Source organism: Anas platyrhynchos, chromosome 6, assembly GCF_047663525.1.
Source record: "Anas platyrhynchos isolate ZD024472 breed Pekin duck chromosome 6, IASCAAS_PekinDuck_T2T, whole genome shotgun sequence".
NCBI classification, from domain to species: Eukaryota; Metazoa; Chordata; class Aves; order Anseriformes; family Anatidae; genus Anas; species Anas platyrhynchos.
The window spans coordinates 17427215-17447721 of NC_092592.1; the positions used below are offsets into that span (position 1 = coordinate 17427215).

A 20507-nucleotide genomic window follows, 5' to 3' on the forward strand; every position below is an offset into this window, starting at 1 on the left:
GGATAGATACATTTTAAATTGTACAAATACGTGCTTGACCAGTAGCTTGCATAGGGAGATAGGGCTCTGCAGGTTTATTTTATCATCTGAAAATTGTTTCACTAGAGGAATACCAAAGATAGAAGTACAAGATTTGACCAAAAAGCAGTAATTCTGAGGTAAGATGGATAATTTTTTTAGTAATGTATCCAATATGATGCACAGCAATTCTTTTGTGAAAGTTTTGCTAATGAAAGATATACACTATCCTCCAGTGGTTTAAAAGTCATCTCAACTTTCCTGAGTATGCATTATTCTTACTACACATTAAATGTTGCTATTATCTGAAAAAGAGCAAAATAACCCTGAGTTAGGCTCCGGTTCTGTTCTGATTTTTTATTTTATTTTATTATTATTTTTTTTAATCTATATCACTCAGAGTAGCAGCAAGCCTTTAACTCTGAGATCTTTGAATAGGAATGGAGACTTTATCACCGAATCGTTGAACCTAGTGAACCTGGTTAAAGAGTACATTCAAAGTATTCTTGTTATCCATGTATAATCAGCTTTTTTGATAGAGACAGATCTAGTGCTTGAGCACAAATGGCAAGCATGTGGATACTATTTATGTATCTGTCCATCTACAATATAGTGATTCTAGCTAATAATAAACTAGACGAAAATACCAAAAAGCACACTGACCTCCTCAAATGATTTTGAGCTACTGTCTATTCAAAGTTCTCCATGGAAACTTTAAGGCAACTGAAACATATGGAAATAATGCTGCAAGATTATCAGTCCATAAACTACTCCCTACTCCCTTCTCACCTCATAATACATAGCAGAATATAAGATCTTATTGGCTCAGTAGTATACCTTCTCTATAATATACCCATTCAGAATGAAACTAGCATTACTGTGTATTTTTACCAAAAATATTTGGTGAACATTGTATTATTGTCTTTTTTCAGAGGCTGGCATTTGTTAGAGATATTAATATGTTCTTGTAGTTCAATTAGCTTTGATATATTAAAAAATGAAAAAGAAAAAACAAAAAGGATCACAGTTTCAAATCAAACCCGTTTCTAAGAAATTAAACTTATTTTCAGAGATGCTACATATATGACCTCCTGAAATTTACAGCACTCAGCACTTCTGAACACCCAACTACTATTATGTAGGTTCCTAATACTAGTTTAATTCCATAAATACGCTTGCACAATTTTAAAGTGTTGACCTTTCTTCTATTATTTCTTACGTATTTTAATAGCAGAATTGTTCTACCATCCCCTGTCATTTTCAGTAGAATATGGGGAATAAACATCTTCCACAGCTAGTAAATCTCAAAGCCTTTATCAACATATGGGAAATAAGTGTTTCCTCAGACACACTTACCCTAGGATGAGATTATTGCTTAAAGATAATAATATTGTGAAATAATCCTTCTATAAGTATTCTTTTATAAAAAGCCATTTTTGGGGAAAAAAAAAATGAAAAGAAAAAAAAAGCTGCAGGTATAAACCTTTATTTCAACTGTAGAAACTGATACTTTAAGCTTAAGTCTGTAATTCCACATGATATCAAAATTGATTCATGGTTTGAAATCATTTTCAATACAAAGACATTAATTTACATTTTTTCTTATTATTTAGAAGTAAAGAATGCAGCTAGACCAAGTTACCCAAAAAGTTCATATCAATTCAAGAATGCAACTACTAATGCACTGGTTGGTGCCAAGTCCACTGAAGGAACCCCGGAACCTGTTTCACTTGTTAATAACCGTAAAGGGAGCCTCTTCCTACCCAACAATCCCTCGCTGCTGCACCTTAACTTATTGAGTTCTGTTGAACAAGGAAAATCTACCTACTGTAGATTGCAAAGGGCACTCAGCTTGCCTGTAAAATACCGCTACCACTCCCAAAAGCCTGGGTTGAACCAAGATCTCCGTAGGTAGCCCCGTAGTTGGATGCATAAGGCAATTCCAATTGGTTTGTGCATGGTTTTGCAATCTGTTTTCAATGTGACTATGACATTACTAATGCTCTGTTAAGTGCTTACAGATGTGGGTTTCTCCAGATGTGGTGATTAATAAGTTAATCAAGATAGCTAGTCAACTAATGTTTCTGGGTGGTTTGTGCTTTACCTTTCATATGGTTTATTTGCTCTGAAGCATTTACATTCTAGGCAAAAGAAGTTTACCAGGTATTCCGGTTTGTGTGTTGTTTGGTAACATAGATGCGGTTTCAGATTACAGCTCTTTTGGGGGCCTAAAAAATGGAGTCTATAGACCGTGCTAGTAGTGACCTGAGGGAGACAGTGAAGGAGACATATTTATTTTAAAAAATGGTAACAAAATAACAAAGGAAGAAGTTATGAACTAGTCTACCATTTCAGAAAGGCATTCCTTTTATTTTGCTTAAAAAATGAAATGAGGATGAAAGTCAAGTAATATGTTGTTACAGATGTTCAGCTCCACATTAAGGCTGATAAAATTACCAGCACATCTTAAATCAATTCCTGGAACATTGTCTGGAAGTTATGTCATTGAAATAATGAATCCTCTTTACTCAAGAATAAGCAAACATGTTAAAACATCAGTGTAACTTTAAATTAAACCCCAGTATAAACCAGAGTATCTGAAGCCTCATTAGATTTGCTTGACATTTTTCTAGCACTGAGTCTTCCTGAACTGCAAAACTGTTAGATTCTGTGCCTATTAGACAAGTGAGCACTGGGTTGTTACAACAGTACAGTAAGTGTTATACTTAGGGATGTGCAAAACAAGATCTTGATTTTTATTAGAACTCAGAGGCTGGATTGAGTTCAGATTCTATAAAATTCTGTGTCCAATTCTTGAACTTATTTGCACTTTTCATGAAAGCTGGTAAGGAAAGTCTGCATAATATAATATGACTGCATTTTAATACAACTCCTGTAGCATAAAGACATCAAATATACTAAAAATGGGGGCATATTCTCATTAACAAATGCACTAAGTCAAACATAGAACATCAGAGTTGAGTTGTCATATATCACAACCCATTATTCAAATATGGTTGTCTTTCAGAAGAACAAGTACATTTAAGACTCCCCTTTAAATTAATGCAGACACAGAAACCATGAAACTAAATTGATATTTTATGACTGCTAATTTTTTTTCTGGATCTGTTTCTTTAAATACACAGGAAATTGATAATCATATGTAATGAAATATGTTTTATATCCTACTTATTACTAAGAAGTGATCATTGCAACACTTTTAGGAACCACACCATAGGTAATGGTCTCTGTTCCATTCCATTCATATATTTCAGATACAGAGATTCCCTTCCCTCATTCTCATGGAGCTGCATATCTAAACTGCAGATGCACTATAAACTCTGCACACAGATTTCATTGAAAAACAAAATCTTGTTTGAATGTAATATGATTAAGACAGATTATCTTTCATTGCTACAATGAAAATGAATGGCTTCCTGGCTTAGCAAGGCATTGCTTTAGCAATGAATTGAGATCTCAGAAGGCTTTGCTAACAGGTTATTAACTAGTGAGCCACATTAACCTTGGACTTTACACCCAATTAGTGAAAGTAACAGTTTGAGTATGACAAGCACATATCAAAAGAGGGTGCTTATATACTGTATATGCAGTACAAAAAATAACTTCAGACTGCTAGAAATCTATAGGTGGTTATTCTGGATGATTAGTACCAAGACTTTGTATTACAATTGGGCAACAAAGTAGTACCAACTGCTAGCAGTGGAGAACATGAATGCTGGACCATACAATACAAAAGATCCTTATTTGAAAGGATCAGACATGTCTTTTGAACTAGCTGAAAGCTTGGAAAATTACTCTTTTTTAGTATTGTTTTTTATTGCTCATAGAAATATAACAGCTATAATATAATCTACAGTTGTCTTGTATTCCTGTAAGATTTTGTATATTGTATTGATGGGTATATAGCTTCCTTACACTATTAAAATCGTGTATCAATATACTTACGGTGCAATACTGAATCTCTTTACTAATATTCTGTAACTCCATGGTAGTAGATTAAATTAAGTGAAACTTAGAACTTTTACTACCAGGAGAGTGAAACATATCAGTTGTAGCTTGTTTCTGTAAGGAACATTTTGCATAGTTTTTGGTCATTTGATCTTTTAAATGTTAGAATCATTAGTTTAGAACTGAATATTTATATACTATAAAGAACAAGAAAGCACAGCATATGTCTTGAAAGCAGCTTATTGTCTGTGTTGTGGGATAGCATGTGAATAACTTTGATAGACAAGTTTATAGCGAGACTATGCCATTTCCAAGAGGGGTATTCTGAAATGCAGAAATGCTTGAACTTTGATATAATCAGGGGAAAAAAAAAAAAAGGAAAGAAAAAAAGAAAAAAAAAAGGTTCCTTACTAACAAAATAATTCTGTAAATATACACTTCAGCTTACAAATAACTGAATAATGAAGTGATCTAGTTTAATCCCAGAAAGAAAATTTCTGATTGCATATTGCTGATAATTTTCTATGGACATATTTCTATCTCAACCAAAGAATAGAACTAGACTATTCATCAATAAGTATCAGGAAAAAAAAAATAAAAAATGAAATGGCTTTGTCTTTGGGGATGCTGCCAGAGAACAGAGAGTTAAATTAGTGAAATAAATCATTATAAGACAGTCATTGCTCTGAAATAAGTATAACCTTTTACACAACTGTTTGGGGCATTTTTTTATTTGTTTGTTTGGTTGATTCATTTGCTTTTGTGTTCTTTTGCTAAGCTTTCTTTTGCTTTGATTGCCTGGATGAGTTACATGATGCCAGGTCATTTAAAAAGACAGCACATCCGTCTTTTCAGGGCCCAGTCCTTCGGTCTTGACCAAGGCAATATGAAGTTCCACAGCAGACTTTGGAAAACAGACAGACATGACAGGCTAGAACGCAGACTGTAATAAAGTAGTGTCAGAAGAGGGCTATAGCAGAAGGATATTGCTTAATTTGTTCCCAGATAAATCTAGGGCAGGTGACACATATCCAAGTTTGTGGTTTTGTTGTTGTTGTAGCTCATTGCAAATTGATTTTTTTCCAGCCTTTGCTTGTGCACTGCTAATGTGTATTAAGCTCTTTTAATACAGATACTACTACTGCTACTAATCTCTTTCCTTTTAGCTCTAAAGTAACAGCCTTCTAGGCGTCTGTTATATTGCTTTCTAGTTCATTTTCAAGTTAACAATAGGATGAAAAAAGTCTGTTTTTCCTTCTTTACATTAGAATAACTCAGCATTAGTGTGAATATGAGAAAGCAGGCATAATTCCCTTTGCTAGCAAATGTAAACCTTATGCACAGATTATTAAGTGCAATAACAGTCTTGAAACAGTAACGATGATGGATAATTCTTATAGATGAGCTATTAGGAAGCTGCACTTGTTTAAACAATAAACATTGTGACATAGGTTATCCAAGATTAGTTTATGATTGGCAAAATCATAACTGATTCTACATCTAGAAACTGATCTGTCATTGAAAGTGCACCTCATCCTCATTAAAAGACTGTGTAACACATGCATCCTCTGTTACACAGGTATTGTCTCCCCACTTCCATTCAACCTCATTCTGTTCTCTCCTGTTACAAATCCCTTTTGTGAGAAGGGTAGAGTGATGAGGTCTGACTTGTGCTGGAGATCTGTGCACAATGGCAGGCTGCGCTCACAGTCCCGACTAACTGAATCATTGAACATCAAGGCATTGAATATTTTACATCTCTTCATGAAGACTCTGTTGTCTGGCATGTGAGGAGCAAGAACCAACTGGTGTCTGGCTCATTAGCAAAAGCAGGCTGGCAGCTGTTATGTTGGTATTGCAAATAGTGCTTTATCTTTCTGGGAATATAGCAAAGCACTAATTTTACTTTTCTGTAGCTCAGATTAACTGAAAATAATGCTAAGAATAACCCGAATGTCGTTCCCCCCCCCCTTTGTTTTTGAAGTAAGAAAGCAATTTGAACGCCTGTGTTCAAAACCCTGGTACTCTTCCCTGCTTCTCCTTCAAACCAATTTCTTTGACTAACATGTATTTGATTTTTATTACTGTTGGGCCTGTGTTAGCAATGAACTATCAGTGCGTGAATGGACATAGAGTGTGTGTTCTTTGCTACTTCACTTGTATTTCATTTTGTACTTAGAACAGTGCTTAATCTCATGAGTTCCTTATATTTCCAGTTGAAGATGAGCAGCCATCGACACTATCACCCAAAAAAAAGCAACGAAATGGAGGCATGAGAAATTCACCCAACTCCTCACCCAAACTGATGAGGTAAGACTGTAAGAAACTCATGTCTTCATCCCCTTTCTTTCTTCCTCCCTTCCCCTTCTCCTCCCCCCACATCAAAAAATAAGGGGAGGGGGTGGAAAAAAAGATTGTTAGATGGTTTCTGAAAGGCTGAAGTATTTATTCTGTCAGCTTGTCAGCAGTTAATGATAGAGCTGAAAAAAATTCTGTCATGAAAAACAGTTTGAAAAGCTGTTTGAAAAATACATAGGCTTTAAAGTCTTAGCTGTCACCCTGTCCTGTCCGTGTGTAGTTCTTAAACAGCAGTGGCACTAATGATAGCACTATCCAATCAGAGGAACTCGTGTGGTTAGTTTGCCTCAGGCAATTCTCTTTTTGTTGGATTCCCTCTGAGTACTGTTTTCTGTACTTAAGGCCATATGTGAGATGTATCATCACAATCAAAAATGAACCTGAATATTACCTTCCTTTTATCCTGTCGATTGAAATCAAATTTCTGTTAATTGATTTAGACTGATAAAAAAGTCTAATAATCTATGTACTTGACAAAGCAAAGTTCAAAACTAATGCAGTTGTACTCAGGTTAAAAGCATATTAATTATGAAACACAAGGATTTTTTAAAAGGGTAGTATATACTCTAAAAGTGGGTGATGAAAACGTCATCTTGTTAGTGATATTTTTCCCCTGTTGCTATATGTACATTATTTTACACTTGTAACATCTTTGTATAACTATGTAGTTTCATTCCATAGGACAGTTTTCCTCCAAGAGTCTTGTTAAAACTAGAACTACAACAGGAAATTGGAATCTATTAAAATAATATGGCATTTTCATTCTGTCTCACTTGTTTCACCCTTTGCCTGTTCAAGTCAGTCAGAACAGGATCAAATAGTAGATGTGGAGTCCTCTGTAAGGAGGCAGTTCCTCCTCTGCTTTTGCATATCTAAAATAACCAGTCTAGAACCTTGGTCCATAATTGTATCCAGAACTAAATATCATAGCAGTGATTTTCTACTGCATACATGTACAGAAAAAGTGCAAACTTCCTTAGATAGAGCCACCTTCATGCAGTTTGGGGTTTGGGTATACGTATAATAGTAACGGCTCCGCAAACAGAAAGGTTAAGTGAAAAAAAAGGTATGAATGTATATTTATTTCCTATATAAATTCACTTGTGTTTGCTTTTATTGTTGACAATTATTGTGTTCCTTTAAGAATTTGTGTTACAGGTAGGTAAGTAATATGTCTCTTTGCATTTCAGACTAGGAATTTTTAAAAGAACATCCATGTTTGTTTATTGTTTCTGCATTGTAGGGCATATTTAAGGACATAACTTTTGCAAGTCTACTTCATTTCTGTTTACACTATAGAACCAAAAGTGAGATTGATTCACAGAGGAAAATGCACACAGCTGTGTCCTTTTTTTTTTTTTTTTGACTCTTGACCATCTATTTCTGTTAAATGTATCATTAAAAGTTCGCTGCCTTCGTGTTAGCTTAGTCTTGCCCATATGACACTGATTTACATGCTTGTTTACACTTTATGAGGAAGAATAAAATGAGCATACTGGCAAGCTTCTCATTTTTATGATGCCAGTTGTCATCCTAGCATCGTTTTCAATTTACTTACCTTTGGACAGTCTTCTTATCTGGTGCTAATAGTTTTAACCATTTAAAGTTTTTAAAATGTGAGAGAGTGTCTTGCCACCAAATACTAATTTTGGGGAAGTAAAAATAAAAAGAAAAAGGAGAAGGGGGAGAGAGAAAGAGAGAGAGAAAAAAAAAAAAGAAAGAAAAAAAAAGAAACATTTGGATCTGAGTGCACTGTCCCTGTTTGCTATGTAAAGTATGCCTCATTTCTTTGATCTTGAGTAATAATAATTCTGGGGAGTTATACTGTTTTCATATGCTTCAAAGCTGTGTCAAAGTTTTGCTGCTTAAGGGTACTTCTTTATTCTATTGGCTCTTGGGTACTGAGATGACAGGTCCTCTGTACTAGGTGCAGGCTTTTTCAAGTCATAGCCTTCAGCAAAACATCAAATTACCAAATACAGGGTAACATACTTCTACACAAATGCCTTTCCTGTAGATATATTATACCATATATATTAAATACTTTAGTGTTACACGGTACATTTTATGTGCAATAGAAAGTGATGGTTTGAGGTAGCCTTAGGGGTACTTTTTTCCACAAGCAGAAAAAGCTAGTGTATACCGTATCAAGTATGGTTTTTACAGGACTTTCTGCCCGAAGGCCTTTGTAAATAAGTAATGATCAACAGATTGGCTGTGGGTTTTTGAAAAGCATGCCTGTGTCAGTTTGCATGATGGGGGAAGATTTTCAAAGTGGAGCCTGCTTTCATTGCCTGCTGAAGAGGGACTGAGGGAGAGTAGTCGTCCTGAGCCTGAGCTGTCTGCTCAGTAGCATATCAGAATTGCTAAATACAGGTCGAGCAGCAAGCAGAGAACTTGCCAGGCTTCCAGATCTAGACATTGTTTTCTTCTTCTCTCTTACTGCTCTTTTATCCGCTAGCACCCTCAGCCTCTCCCCAGACCCAATGGTCTCTTTGTCTTATCCATTATCTACACTGACTGATCTTTGGTTCAACGTGCTAAATAAGAGAAAGCTGATTAAATCAGAAGAAAACTCTGCATAGCTTTGTGTGCAATGTCCATCTTTCAGCTTTACAATAAATGAAGGTGGGCTGTATTATTTGCTAGTTTGTATGCTTGCTGGTTACCTAAAGTGACAGGTACTTGCTCTGCTTTCCTGCCCAGAAGTATTTAGTATAAGTCAGCTAAAAGTGCACAAAAATATAAGTCAGCTAAAACATTGTCATGTCTGCAGTTGATATATACCTTTGCAATATTCTTCCTAAATTTACATTAAAAGAGCCTTTTCAAACCCAGCTTGACCCCTGTCCCTCCCACAGAAACAGCTGGCAGAGTTTCCTCAGCTGCGGACCTAGGTCTAGAGGGGGCCTGAAGAACAAGACTGGAGCATGTAAAAGAGAAGTAGTATGTGGAAAGTTCATCTGTAAATTATAATAAGAGCTGTGACTCTAGAGTCACTTTATGAGCAGCCTTACAATTAAGAAAATGTTGAAAATGCTGCATAGATTTTAGATTTCTGCAGTGGCTGGGGCAAATTAGGGAAGATGGTATTATGCCATGAGATGAAACTATGGGACCTCTGCTGTCACTGAAATAGAACAGAGGACCAGATGCTGTATCACAGGTATCCCCTGGAAGTTGTGACAGGTGGTTATTTAGACCTGGTCAGAAGGTGGGCATTCCTGAGATTCACTCATACATAAATAGAAATCTATATTATCAAATCTGATGCTAATAGATGGACTGAAGACATCTTTTCAATGTCAATTTTTTAATGTTATTGTCTTTAGGTATCAATAAGTCACTAACCGAAATAAATAAATGATACGTATTCAAAAGTTCTTTGTATATGTCATATATGGTTTAGATTCACATTTACAAAGTCATTGTTCTAACTGACTCCTGTATCACATCTAATGACATTGGCAGAATCACACTGATGCAATGCCGGAAGAACCAGTGGTTAATCAGGTAAAAATAGTTCAGAATGCAACTGTAGCTATAAATGTGAATGAATTAGGAAAATACAGAGCCACTCTGCATTGTCAGAATTACTTTTTATCTGTTTCACACCAGGAGAAGTCTTTCCCATTAACCCACAAGAACATGGGTCTTCAAATATACCTGAACTCCGAAAGGAAAAAAGGAAGGATACTTCTCCTGTGGAGATGTAAACACAAGGGCATACTATTGCAATAAGAAGTAAAACTAAAATGGAAATTGAAAGGAAAAGGAAAGAAATTTGTGATTAATAATCACATATCAAGTTTACTTTTTCGTGAGATGGTGAGGAAAGTGGGACTATTTGATGCTTCTGGTGTCAGGCAGTGACATAGTCACCTGTTCATTATCTGACAGTAATAAGTTTTCATGTATGCTATTGATGAACAGCCATAGTAAACAGGCTATGTCACCTGAGTATCAAGTAGCAAAGCTAGTTTTAAAAAAGTGTCATTGTTGATTTAGAGTGACCAGTAAAAATGTGAAAAGCCCTGGGTTTAAATCAAAAAAAAACACTTAAAAGGATTGTTGTTGGGGCTCAAGTCTTCACTTACTGATTTGGTAGCTGCTATTGCATGAGTGGAATACACTGAGTTAAAGGAAATGTCAGCCCAGCTGAGTCAAACTACCTCTTAATGCAAGAACAAATAGCATATGACAGGGCCCAAGGGGCCTGAAGAGCAAACAAATAGTTTGTCCCTGTCCACTCTGAAAGGAATGGTGTAGTTGACATAGGCCTCTAGACAAGTAGCATACTCAGCAAAGGGTCATTATCATTAGTGTCCCTGATCATATACGAATCAGCAACATCAGAGGATGCTGGATTTTCAGTGTGTTGCCAAGGAGAATTTCGTAAGCCTGAGGATTTTTCTTGATCAAGGCCCCAAAATAATTCCCAGCTAAACCATAAAACTAGTTCAGAGACTGTCAAGAGACTGTTCAGCTAAGTGACGTGGAAAAAGTGAGCTTTTTGGCATACGTTTTTGGAAACCTTAATGAGATTTATCTGAAGTTGAGTGGGAAACCTCATGTGTTTTCCTGAAGCTGGCTATAATATTCTAAGTATATGAGCAATGGCTGTGCACATGTATCTCCTCATCTGCCCATCCAGCTCCATGTCCTTGCATGTGCAAACACATTTCTTCTGGTGCCTCTCAGGGTGAATTTGCATATCCCCTGCCACTGTAGCACTGCCCTTCCACAAGCTGAAACTGTGAGCTTTCATGCAGGAATAATAAAATAAAATAAAATAAAATAAAATAAAATAAAATAAAATAAAATAAAATAAAATAAAATAAAATAAAATAAAATAAAATAAAATAAAAGAGGAGAGGTCAAAAGGATGAATATTTCTTTAAAAAAAACTGGTTAAATGAGTTTAATCTGATCATTTTTGGAGACTCCCGTAAACCAGATACGAAGGCAAGTTTTGAAGAGCTGAAAGCTCACAGTTTAATTGTAATAATGGTTTATATTTATGTCCTTCAGCCTTGGATTTTCATAACATACTCTAAATTGACAGCTTTTGTTAAGGATTTATAAGGCTAACTTTATGCACTGATAATATGAAACTAAAAGTAAGCTGTGACACAGAAGGTTCCTAATAGCACAGTTCACTTCCTGGTTCTGTTGGACGAGTTCACTGCTGCAAATAAAAGCATCAGGTTCAGTAATCATCATGTTATCTTAGACCGGATTTTACCAAGTTTATACAATTAAAAGGTTTGAATGATGGTAGGGAGTAGTATATGTTAGCCTGCTGATGATTGCTACCATTGGTAGTTGTGTTGTAAACTATGGAAATAAGAACAGTATCAGATTGTTTTTCAGAGTAATGTGAAATCTTGTGCAAATGTTTTTGAGATGAGAGAACAGAGTCAGGAAAGAAAAGGAGAAATTTCCAGAAATAAATAAATAAATAAATAAATAAATAAATAATCAACAAGCTCTTTTATAAAGTTCAGAGTAAGAGAAGACCCACTCAGATCAAGGTAAAGGAAAGAAGACGTTCTTCAGCCATAAACCAGGTTTAAAGAAAGTAGCTAATTTTTATAACATTGATTTGCAACAGAGGTAGCTTTTATCGTAAGGTATAAAGGCTACAGTTCATTTAAGTGGAAAACATCACTCCTATATCTTATGATGCCATTGAACTGTGGGTTTATATTTTTCAAATGAAAAATTATTTTTTCAGGTACTTTCTCCTACCTTGCAATGATTGCTAGCTCTGCAGCTTGAGTACATATAAATGGAAAATTTTAAGAACAAAGGATGCATCGGCTGTGTGCCTGTCTCTCCCTTGTTAAGTTGCTTATATAAAACTCTAAAAGTTAACTATTTTGTTACTTTCCTGTGTAAAAGGATTCATACTTCAGAAGCATATTCTAAGAATGTCCTGAGGTAGCAAGATACTTTAATGAGCAAGATTCTGACAGTAAACAGCTCTATATCAGCATCCTCAGTAGTCTTGATAAATTAACATGAACTCATCACTAAGAATTCTGAGGTAACAAACAAACAAACAAAACAAAACAAAAAAACTGTAACAATATTTGAGTAGAGAGGAGAACAGGGGAGGAAGAATCATTAGTATTCTTAGCACAGTAGTTCAGCCTGTAAGCTAGCACAGGGCACTGTGTACCAGCCACTGTATTAGATACATTCTTCTTCGTATATCTATGGAAAATGTAAGACATTGTGGGATTGTAGCCAATATCTGTAGATTCTGAATATGGAAATAAAAGCATTTAACAGTAAAACACCAGGTTTTCTTTCTGTAGTTGCACTAGATGTTCTTCTGTAAAGCTCATTGCATCTGTGCACTAAATCTTTACAAAATTCATTGCTGATTAACCTGTGAAAGTAAAGATCAGTAGGAGCATCATTAGTGTAAAATACATAGGCAACAAATTCTCATTACAACTTAATATACACAGCCACATACACAGACTGCAGAGGGTCATGGGGAATGGCTAATGGTAGCCGACAAATGTTGGGTGTATTAGTCACAAAACATTTGCTGAATTCCATCAGAATGTCGTGACAACCTTCACAGCTAGTCCCAGTGAGCTGCAGGAGTCGGTGGAGTTTGCCTGTGACAAGCCGTCAGTCTATCTTGGTTGAGCTTTATAGCACAAGTCAAAGCAGTCAGCGAAGATTGAAGTGACAGAGGCCCACGGAGTAAATAGTGAAACATGCAGCACATCATGAAATATTCAGTCAGGGTGTAAAAGCTCTAAATGCTTTTTCAGTTATTAGCACCTGCACTGGCTGCATACATCTAACACTAACAGCATGTTAATTGCCACAATTTGTTAGGATAGTTGTAGGAGAAATTTCAAAGGCATGAGACATTCTCTAGTGTGTCTTCAGTCCTTATCTTCAGCAAACCCTGTCCTTCTTCCTAAAATTATGTGTGTGCTTATGCTCGCAAACACACATCCACGGACAAAGTAAGGTAGGAAAACTCAAAGTTCCTGGCTCATACACATGGTGACTTTCAAGACTCTGAGTCTATACTAGGAGACTGCTTATCATCTCATTGTGTGGAAGAATCAGACACAGTGTATCTATGTGAGAAGGGCAAAATTGCAGACAAAAGTTCCAGACTCAAAATCTGCAAGTAAGTTTGGAGTGGTTATAAATGTCTGCAAGGAAAGCAGTGCTCTTTAAAATGTAATGTTGGCTTCTTCACAGTAGGGGTGCTGCAAATGGGATTTATGGTCTAGCTGTTGTCTTCCAGGCAGCCTTTTTGGGGTTGTTGCTGTAACATGGCATTCAATGTCATTCTCAAGTTTAATTGATCATAAGTGGCATAATATGCTTTTGAAAACCTTGAAAAGAAGGCATTTTGCTCTTCATTTTAAGTCATGTGTATGCAATATCTGCCACAAGAGCCAGAGAAGCAAATTTTTAACTCGAGTTATGAATGAGGGAAATGTAGCTTTCACTCTGTTTTTTTCCATGCATGCTATTCATGCCTGTCTTTTCCGGCCTGGAATGACTAAATGCTTTGGTCACTGCAAGCCATAAAAGCCAACATCTCATTTAAAAAAAAAAAAAAAAAAAAAGGATTTTATTTTTGTTTGTTTGTTTTGTTTTGTTTTGTTTTTTGTTTTTCCATAATGTGAATTTTTCAAGCATTTTTCAAGCAGATAGTATTATAGCCCTGGAGGACATCATAACTACAACACTAATACAAATATTTCCAGAGTAACTTGCCAATGTGACTCAAGCATAGCTTGACAGGGCCATTTTCAAGGGTGAGGCAGACAGAGATGCTCTAGAAACATTCAGTCCCTGATTTGGCTATAAGAACAAATATAATGCTATGTGTAGTATGAATGTTAATGGGAAGAGGGTGTCCAAACCCCTTAGGCAGATTTGACAGCCTTGGCCTCTCTTTGTCTGTCTTAATTAATTTTTACTATTTACAAAACAAGTTTGGATCAACAGATTTATGAATGTGTATAGATCTAAAGTAGTAATACTGCGTTGTTAATATAGTACTTCAGAAAAACAACATGGGCTAAGAAACAACAACAGCAAAACAAGTCCAAAGATATATTTTTATTTTTTTTCCCTAAGTATCCACTATTATCTGAGGACAAAGTTTGACCCTAGAAACAATAAGTCGTAAACAATTTTCAGCCTCTGCAGACATCTTCAGAGATTGCTTTATGGAGGATGGAAAATCATTGACTAAAGAGATGAAGATATTAGCTTATCTCAGAAGATTCATACGTTCAATATAATGGACACAATTGTAAAAAACACAGATTCTGAAACACAAAGCATGGCTAGTCTTTATCGCATTTTCATTCTCAGACAATAATCTGTTATCTTACAACAAAAATAGTACAACAGGCTCTATTAGCATACTTCCTTGTTGTGTGCCCCTTCCAATTTGCTGCTTTTAAGACCACCACTTGCTGTACTCCAAACAGTGAAAGTAGAGGATCTAAATAGTTTATCATCCTACAAATAAGTGCACATACTTCTCTCTCTATATATGTATATATTATCTAAAACTTCAAAAGGAAACTTATATTTGATTATTCACACTCCTCATGCCATCTACAACACTCCTGTGTTTAAACCTAATGTAACTGGAAAATAAAGTATAGAGGTAAAATTCTGATTTATCTTTGGCACAAGCTACTTTAAATTTTCCCTTATAGGATGCAAAGCCCTTATCCAAGACGGGACTACAACTAGGCTTTAAGCACTCACGTACTAAAAATTGTCTCAGACCTCAAGGCAGTTGGCCATCATTTCAAGTCAGATATCTGTTCTTATATTTCAATTTGTAACCTTTCTGTGAAAGGGATTACAGTATTGCTAAATATTAATTTGTGTGAAAGCTTCAACTGATCTATTTAGTTTCAAGTCTAAGAGCATTCAAGATACACTGATTAGAAAATTAGAATGGTGCATTTTTTACAAATTGGTTTAAGGTAGTTTTTCTGATAAAGGGGAAAATTCCCTCCCATGTGCATCTGGTTTCTCAGAGAAAAAGAATGAGAAGAGGAGATTTGATCGGTGAACTTTGCCTTTTTTTTTTTCAGCGCTGTGCTAGGAAAGGTTCGTGGAGAATTGTCTCATAAAAATTTGAGGAGAAAAATTAAAATAAAGGACAAATAAAAACATCTCTCCTGAAGATTCCTCACCTTTTGACAACGTTTCTTATTAGGAAACATGTAGCTAACACATTCCGTCAGAAAACAATAACCAGGATAAAGTCCCATTAAATGTCTGAACTCCAGTACTACCTTCAAATAGTATTGCATCCATGGCTGCAGACCTTACTGTACCACGTGCAAGTATGACAAGAAAAGAACACACTACGAACAGCATTAGAGTCAGATTTCAAGCTAAATTGCCATGGTTGCAGCTCACTCACCAATGGAGTAAAAAAGTATGCAGACTCTGGATATTTTTATAGAAATTAAAAACAAACAAAAAAACTTTGGTACAGGTGACAACGAATCATCTCTGTCTCCCACAGAACAGGGAGCACAATTTTGCAAAAACTTTCATTACTAAATGTGGAGCAGGGTCAGAGACTGCATGCAGTCCCCTAGAGAGTGAAATGCATTGAACTCTATCTCTGTTGAGTGAATGTAAAAAAACTTTGAAAACAGTGTTTTTTCTTTCCAAATGTCCAATTTATGACTTAGCTGCCCACTGCACTGTTATTTCTTAAAGCATGAAGAGACTCTGGCTTAACTGGATCATTATATTAATAGTTTCTCAAGTTCTTCTAAGCTACCGTCTTTGGAGTTGACCCTGTTTGAATGAAATGAATGAGAATGTTCCACTGACTTCAATGGCTATATGATCAGCGACTATGAAATTACAAAAAGTAATCACCCTGAAGGAATTAGAGATTATACCTTTCTTAGTCATGCAAGTGTAACTGTGTTAAACATGGTAACTTATCGTCCTGCATTCAGTGTAAATTAACCTATGTCATGCACAACATTCAAAGTTTCCTTTAGTGGACAGTTGAAAAGAAAGAGTCTTACCACATTCTGCTGGCTCAAGTGCTTGAAAAGCAGGAAACTCCAGTTTTGAGAGTTCAGCCAATATGGGCATTTCCTTAAAAGTCTTCAAAATGGAAACTGCTTTAAAATTTGTCTGCCTGTCTCTGAATATTTGGCACATTCTTATAGTAGAAATATAGTCTTCTTTGAAAGGTTACAATTCTGTGTCAGTATATTTCTAGCAGTCATGACAGAAACCTAAAGTAAAGACTGTAGTTTTCCCAGAGAAAGATCAGTTCCTTGTTTACTTGTAATATTTCAAGGATCAGTTTACTGGTTCTCTGTGAAGAAGATCCTTCATCTAATGTTTTGTGCTGTGTAATGTAATCACTTAGGGGTCCTTACTGAGAGTGTGAGAGTGTTGAAGTTCTTAGCCTAATGTGTTTTTTTGTTTGTTTGGTTGGTTTTTTTTTGTTGTTGTTGTTGTTCTGTTTTTCAGCGTATAAATAAAGGACTGCGTATTGTATGAATCTGTGCTTAGGTGTAGCTGTACTGCTGTAAGGAAGTTTATGAAAATGTCTTTTTATTTGGTTCTCCTTTGAGAAGCCTTGTGTTTTCAAATCTTGCTAGAAAACACATACACACACAAAAGGAAAAAAATAACAACACCACACACTTAGGAGGTTATCACGGATACAGTTGTCAGAGAAAATGGACATTGTTCTTTGGTATTAAAATCATGTATTCCAGATGTGGGCATTTGTTAGTCAGTCCGCTCTAAAATGACATACCGCTGAATCTTTAAAGGGCTTCAGTTTGGAAAAGCAAAATATGATTGGGCAAATTGCTAAAATATTTAAAGTGCAGCCTGTTAAAGCTTTTACTGCGAAGAGCATCACGTCAGAAGTTATATGTGGTAAAAGCAAGTAATTGGCTTTCCATACTTATGCCAGTCAGTCAGCATGGGGCTCTATTCCTATCCTTTCTACTTCATTGCAGATGCTAATAGCAACTCTGATATTTATTTTGGAGGGGTGGGACTGGCAAAAAAACAAAACAAAACAAAAAAACTTTTATATACATGATGGTGTCAGAAAACCCTGTTTAAAACTAAATGGTTATTGGTGTGGAAAGAGCATGTAAAATCTTTCAAATTGCACCCAAAATTTAAAACTTAATATTTTTTTTCTTTTTAGCCTTTGTTTTAAAGTGCCTGCACAGAAGCATGTTAAAGTGTAAATACATTTCATTTTTTACTTTTTTTCCCTCTGTACACAGCTCTTGGGATATTTTTCCATCCATAATTCATAATATTTTCCACTTACGTTGTCCTCAACTTGTTTTTCCCCAGGCATGACCCCTTGTTAATTCCTGGCAATGAACAGATTGACAATATGGATGCCAATGTGAAAAAATATGACTCTACTGGGATGTTTCATTGGTGTCCAGCCAAGGACATTGAAAAGGTCATTTTGGTAGGTACTGATGATAAGTTGTGTTTGAAAAGAGATGATTTGAACCAATAGCACTGATGTCTAACATATTGATAAATTAATCTCTACTATCCTTTAAACTAGCATATTGAAATCAGAAACACAATGTGCTAAAATTGAAGCGAGCATTTTGGTTAAGGAATTATTTTTATTATTATATAAATATGTATGCCAGAATCAATAATAAAAATCATTCCAAAATATACTGCTTTTTTTTTGTTGTTGTTGTTTTCTTTTTTCATAAACTAAAATTTGCATATTGAGTTTAAATCTTTAGAGAATCCATGCTGGAAATATTTAAATGTTTACGTACCCCATTTATGTCTTTACACAAGGTAGTAATGATTCTAATACAGGCAAGTGCTGCTTTGCATTATCTCTTATTTTTTTATATGAATTTTGCTCTCAAAACTTCTCTCTCAATTTCCAACATGACAAGATGCCCAAATAGGCCAGAGTAAGTAGTACTACTAGTCTGCTTTTCTAGCATGTTGCAGTGAGCCTAGTCTGTTTGTTTCATTTGTTTAACTGGGGAAGCATCAAACTGACTCAAGTCATTAAAAATAATTAGAAGGCCTATCACAGTCTATTTTGCTCAGTGAAGGTTTGTGCCACTTGTGTTCATGTACTCATACCTAAGAGTAACAAGTAACTAACTCCAGATTTCATTCGCAAAACTGATGATATCTGAAATGAACTCCCTTGTGGATCTTCACTTTGTTGCACATTATAAAGCTCTTCCTGAGCCTGCTATCTTAGATTTTCCTGCACTGTGGCATGGTGTAGCCAATGATGGTGACAGCGCTAGTTTATTGTAATGATCAGGGGTAAAAAGCTTGTTTCCACTTCTCCTTGGGTGTTTCTGTTTTAAATATGACATTGCTCGGAATTGCAGTATTGGTGTTTAGATAGTCAAGCAAGTCAATTCCAAATTCTAGAGGCTGAACTGTGGGACAGAGCCTGGCTAAACAGCTTTAATTAGTATGCATTTATATGTATGTATTCAGCAGGCAAGGAGGAGCAACCCTGCTGCACAATATTTTGTAATAGACAGTGATAAAAATTTGCCTTCATGTTCAGAACATATTTTAGAAGATGACTTAGTATGACCTTTATATACTGTCCCACTCTTCAGAGTGTTTCTCTGAAAATGTCACTGTGGAGTGCCTCACTTCTTATCTCTTGATGATGGCATGTCAGTTTTTACTCCTACTAGCCTGTGAATCTGTGCGTCTGGCCAGGTTCTTTTTGTTTTGTGCAGTATCACCGATAAAGACATTGCCAACAAAACGCTTTCCTACACCATGTTAAGCTCACAGTTCACAATGTATGTCTATGTTCAGATCCATGAAAATTTAACACTGTCCTTAGAGATCACACAAATACAGTTTAGTACATAATTTAAAGATTTCCCAGGTTGTCCACTAACTGATACTTGACAATGTCTTGGTAAGGAATAAAATTAATTTTCCTGCCCAACATCTCTTTTGACTCTGCAACATTTGAGCAGTATCAGGTAGTAAGGACTCACCTTTTTGATACAGTCAAATAGACATGACTACTTACAGATTAACAACTGTGCAGTGCCTTTTCTTATATATTTTTTTAAAGATTTGGTCTGCCTGCTAAAGTCTCAGTATTCCATGTAGAACTATCTGTAGAGGCATGGGACAACTTGCATGCTTAACTTCATCATTTACTCTTGTATTCTTCTGTATGAAGGGCCAAGACCACTCTTTTTATGGGAGAGTTGTACAAACATCAGGTTAATTACCCAAGAGAAACTGGAAGCTTGTATTCTTTTTAACAGATTAGAGAACTTCTAATCAGAGTTCCCCTTATTATATAATGAACATCTCTGCTACATATTCTAGTCCGTATTACACATTGTTATGCTTCCACAATTCAGAAACAGGACATATAGTATGGATAAGTGAGAGGAAAATTAATGCAGCTCACCATTGCCTTATTCATTGGCAAAACTTCTTGGCAATATGATATCAGTGGATTTTCAGTTACTTGATGGAGTGCAGTAATGATAAGATTGGCTCCAGAAATGAAGGTCATGGTTTCCTAACAACTTTATTTAATCATCGTGGTGTTTGAATTGCCTGCTCAGCTGATATTACCACTGATGAGATTAATGCAAAAATGTAATTCTTGTCACTGAGACAAGAAGATAATTCTGAACATCAATTAAATATACTTCATGAAATTTATTTCTTTCTGTCTATCCAAATACTCAGGAAGTCTGATTGGCCTGAGAAGTTAGTATTAGTCATGATCTTACACACTAGATTTTTCTTTCTGAGAGAAGCTTGAAGTACGGTGGACGTCTATGGTAAAATGGAGCAGTGCAGAGGGTTTTTTGATTGCTTCTCAGGGTGGTAGCAGCTTGTTCTAAAATGAGAACATTGACTCTGAGAGAATATGGTCCTCAACTCACAAGATACCTGTGATGCCGCAAAAGCCTTATTAAGACCACTGAGCACTCACACATTGCTTTTCAGATTGGTTCTGAAAAAACACTAGTGATTTGTAAGCTAAAGCATGGTTTTGCATCTCTTTCCTATAACCCTTCTAATGGCTGAATGCACAGTAAGTCAAAATCTGTTCATAGCTAAATCCATAGTGCTTCTGT

General features: G+C 35.7%; 1 protein-coding gene across 36 annotated transcripts in view; it reads left to right on the plus strand.

The window, feature by feature from the left end:
* KCNMA1 (potassium calcium-activated channel subfamily M alpha 1) overlaps nt 1-20507 on the plus strand; it is a 469740-nt gene that overhangs the window by 395940 nt on the left and 53293 nt on the right. For 30 of the 36 annotated variants that reach the window (XM_072039506.1, XM_072039507.1, XM_072039508.1 and 27 more), the window contains 2 exons: nt 6204-6297; nt 17725-17848. In XM_072039506.1, the coding sequence (XP_071895607.1) occupies nt 6204-6297; nt 17725-17848 (218 nt within the window). Of the gene's footprint in view, nt 1-1631; nt 1930-6203; nt 6304-17724; nt 17849-20507 lie in introns of those variants that run through there. The other 6 variants (XM_027460038.3, XM_021269701.4, XM_021269702.4 and 3 more) reach the window with 2 other exon arrangements.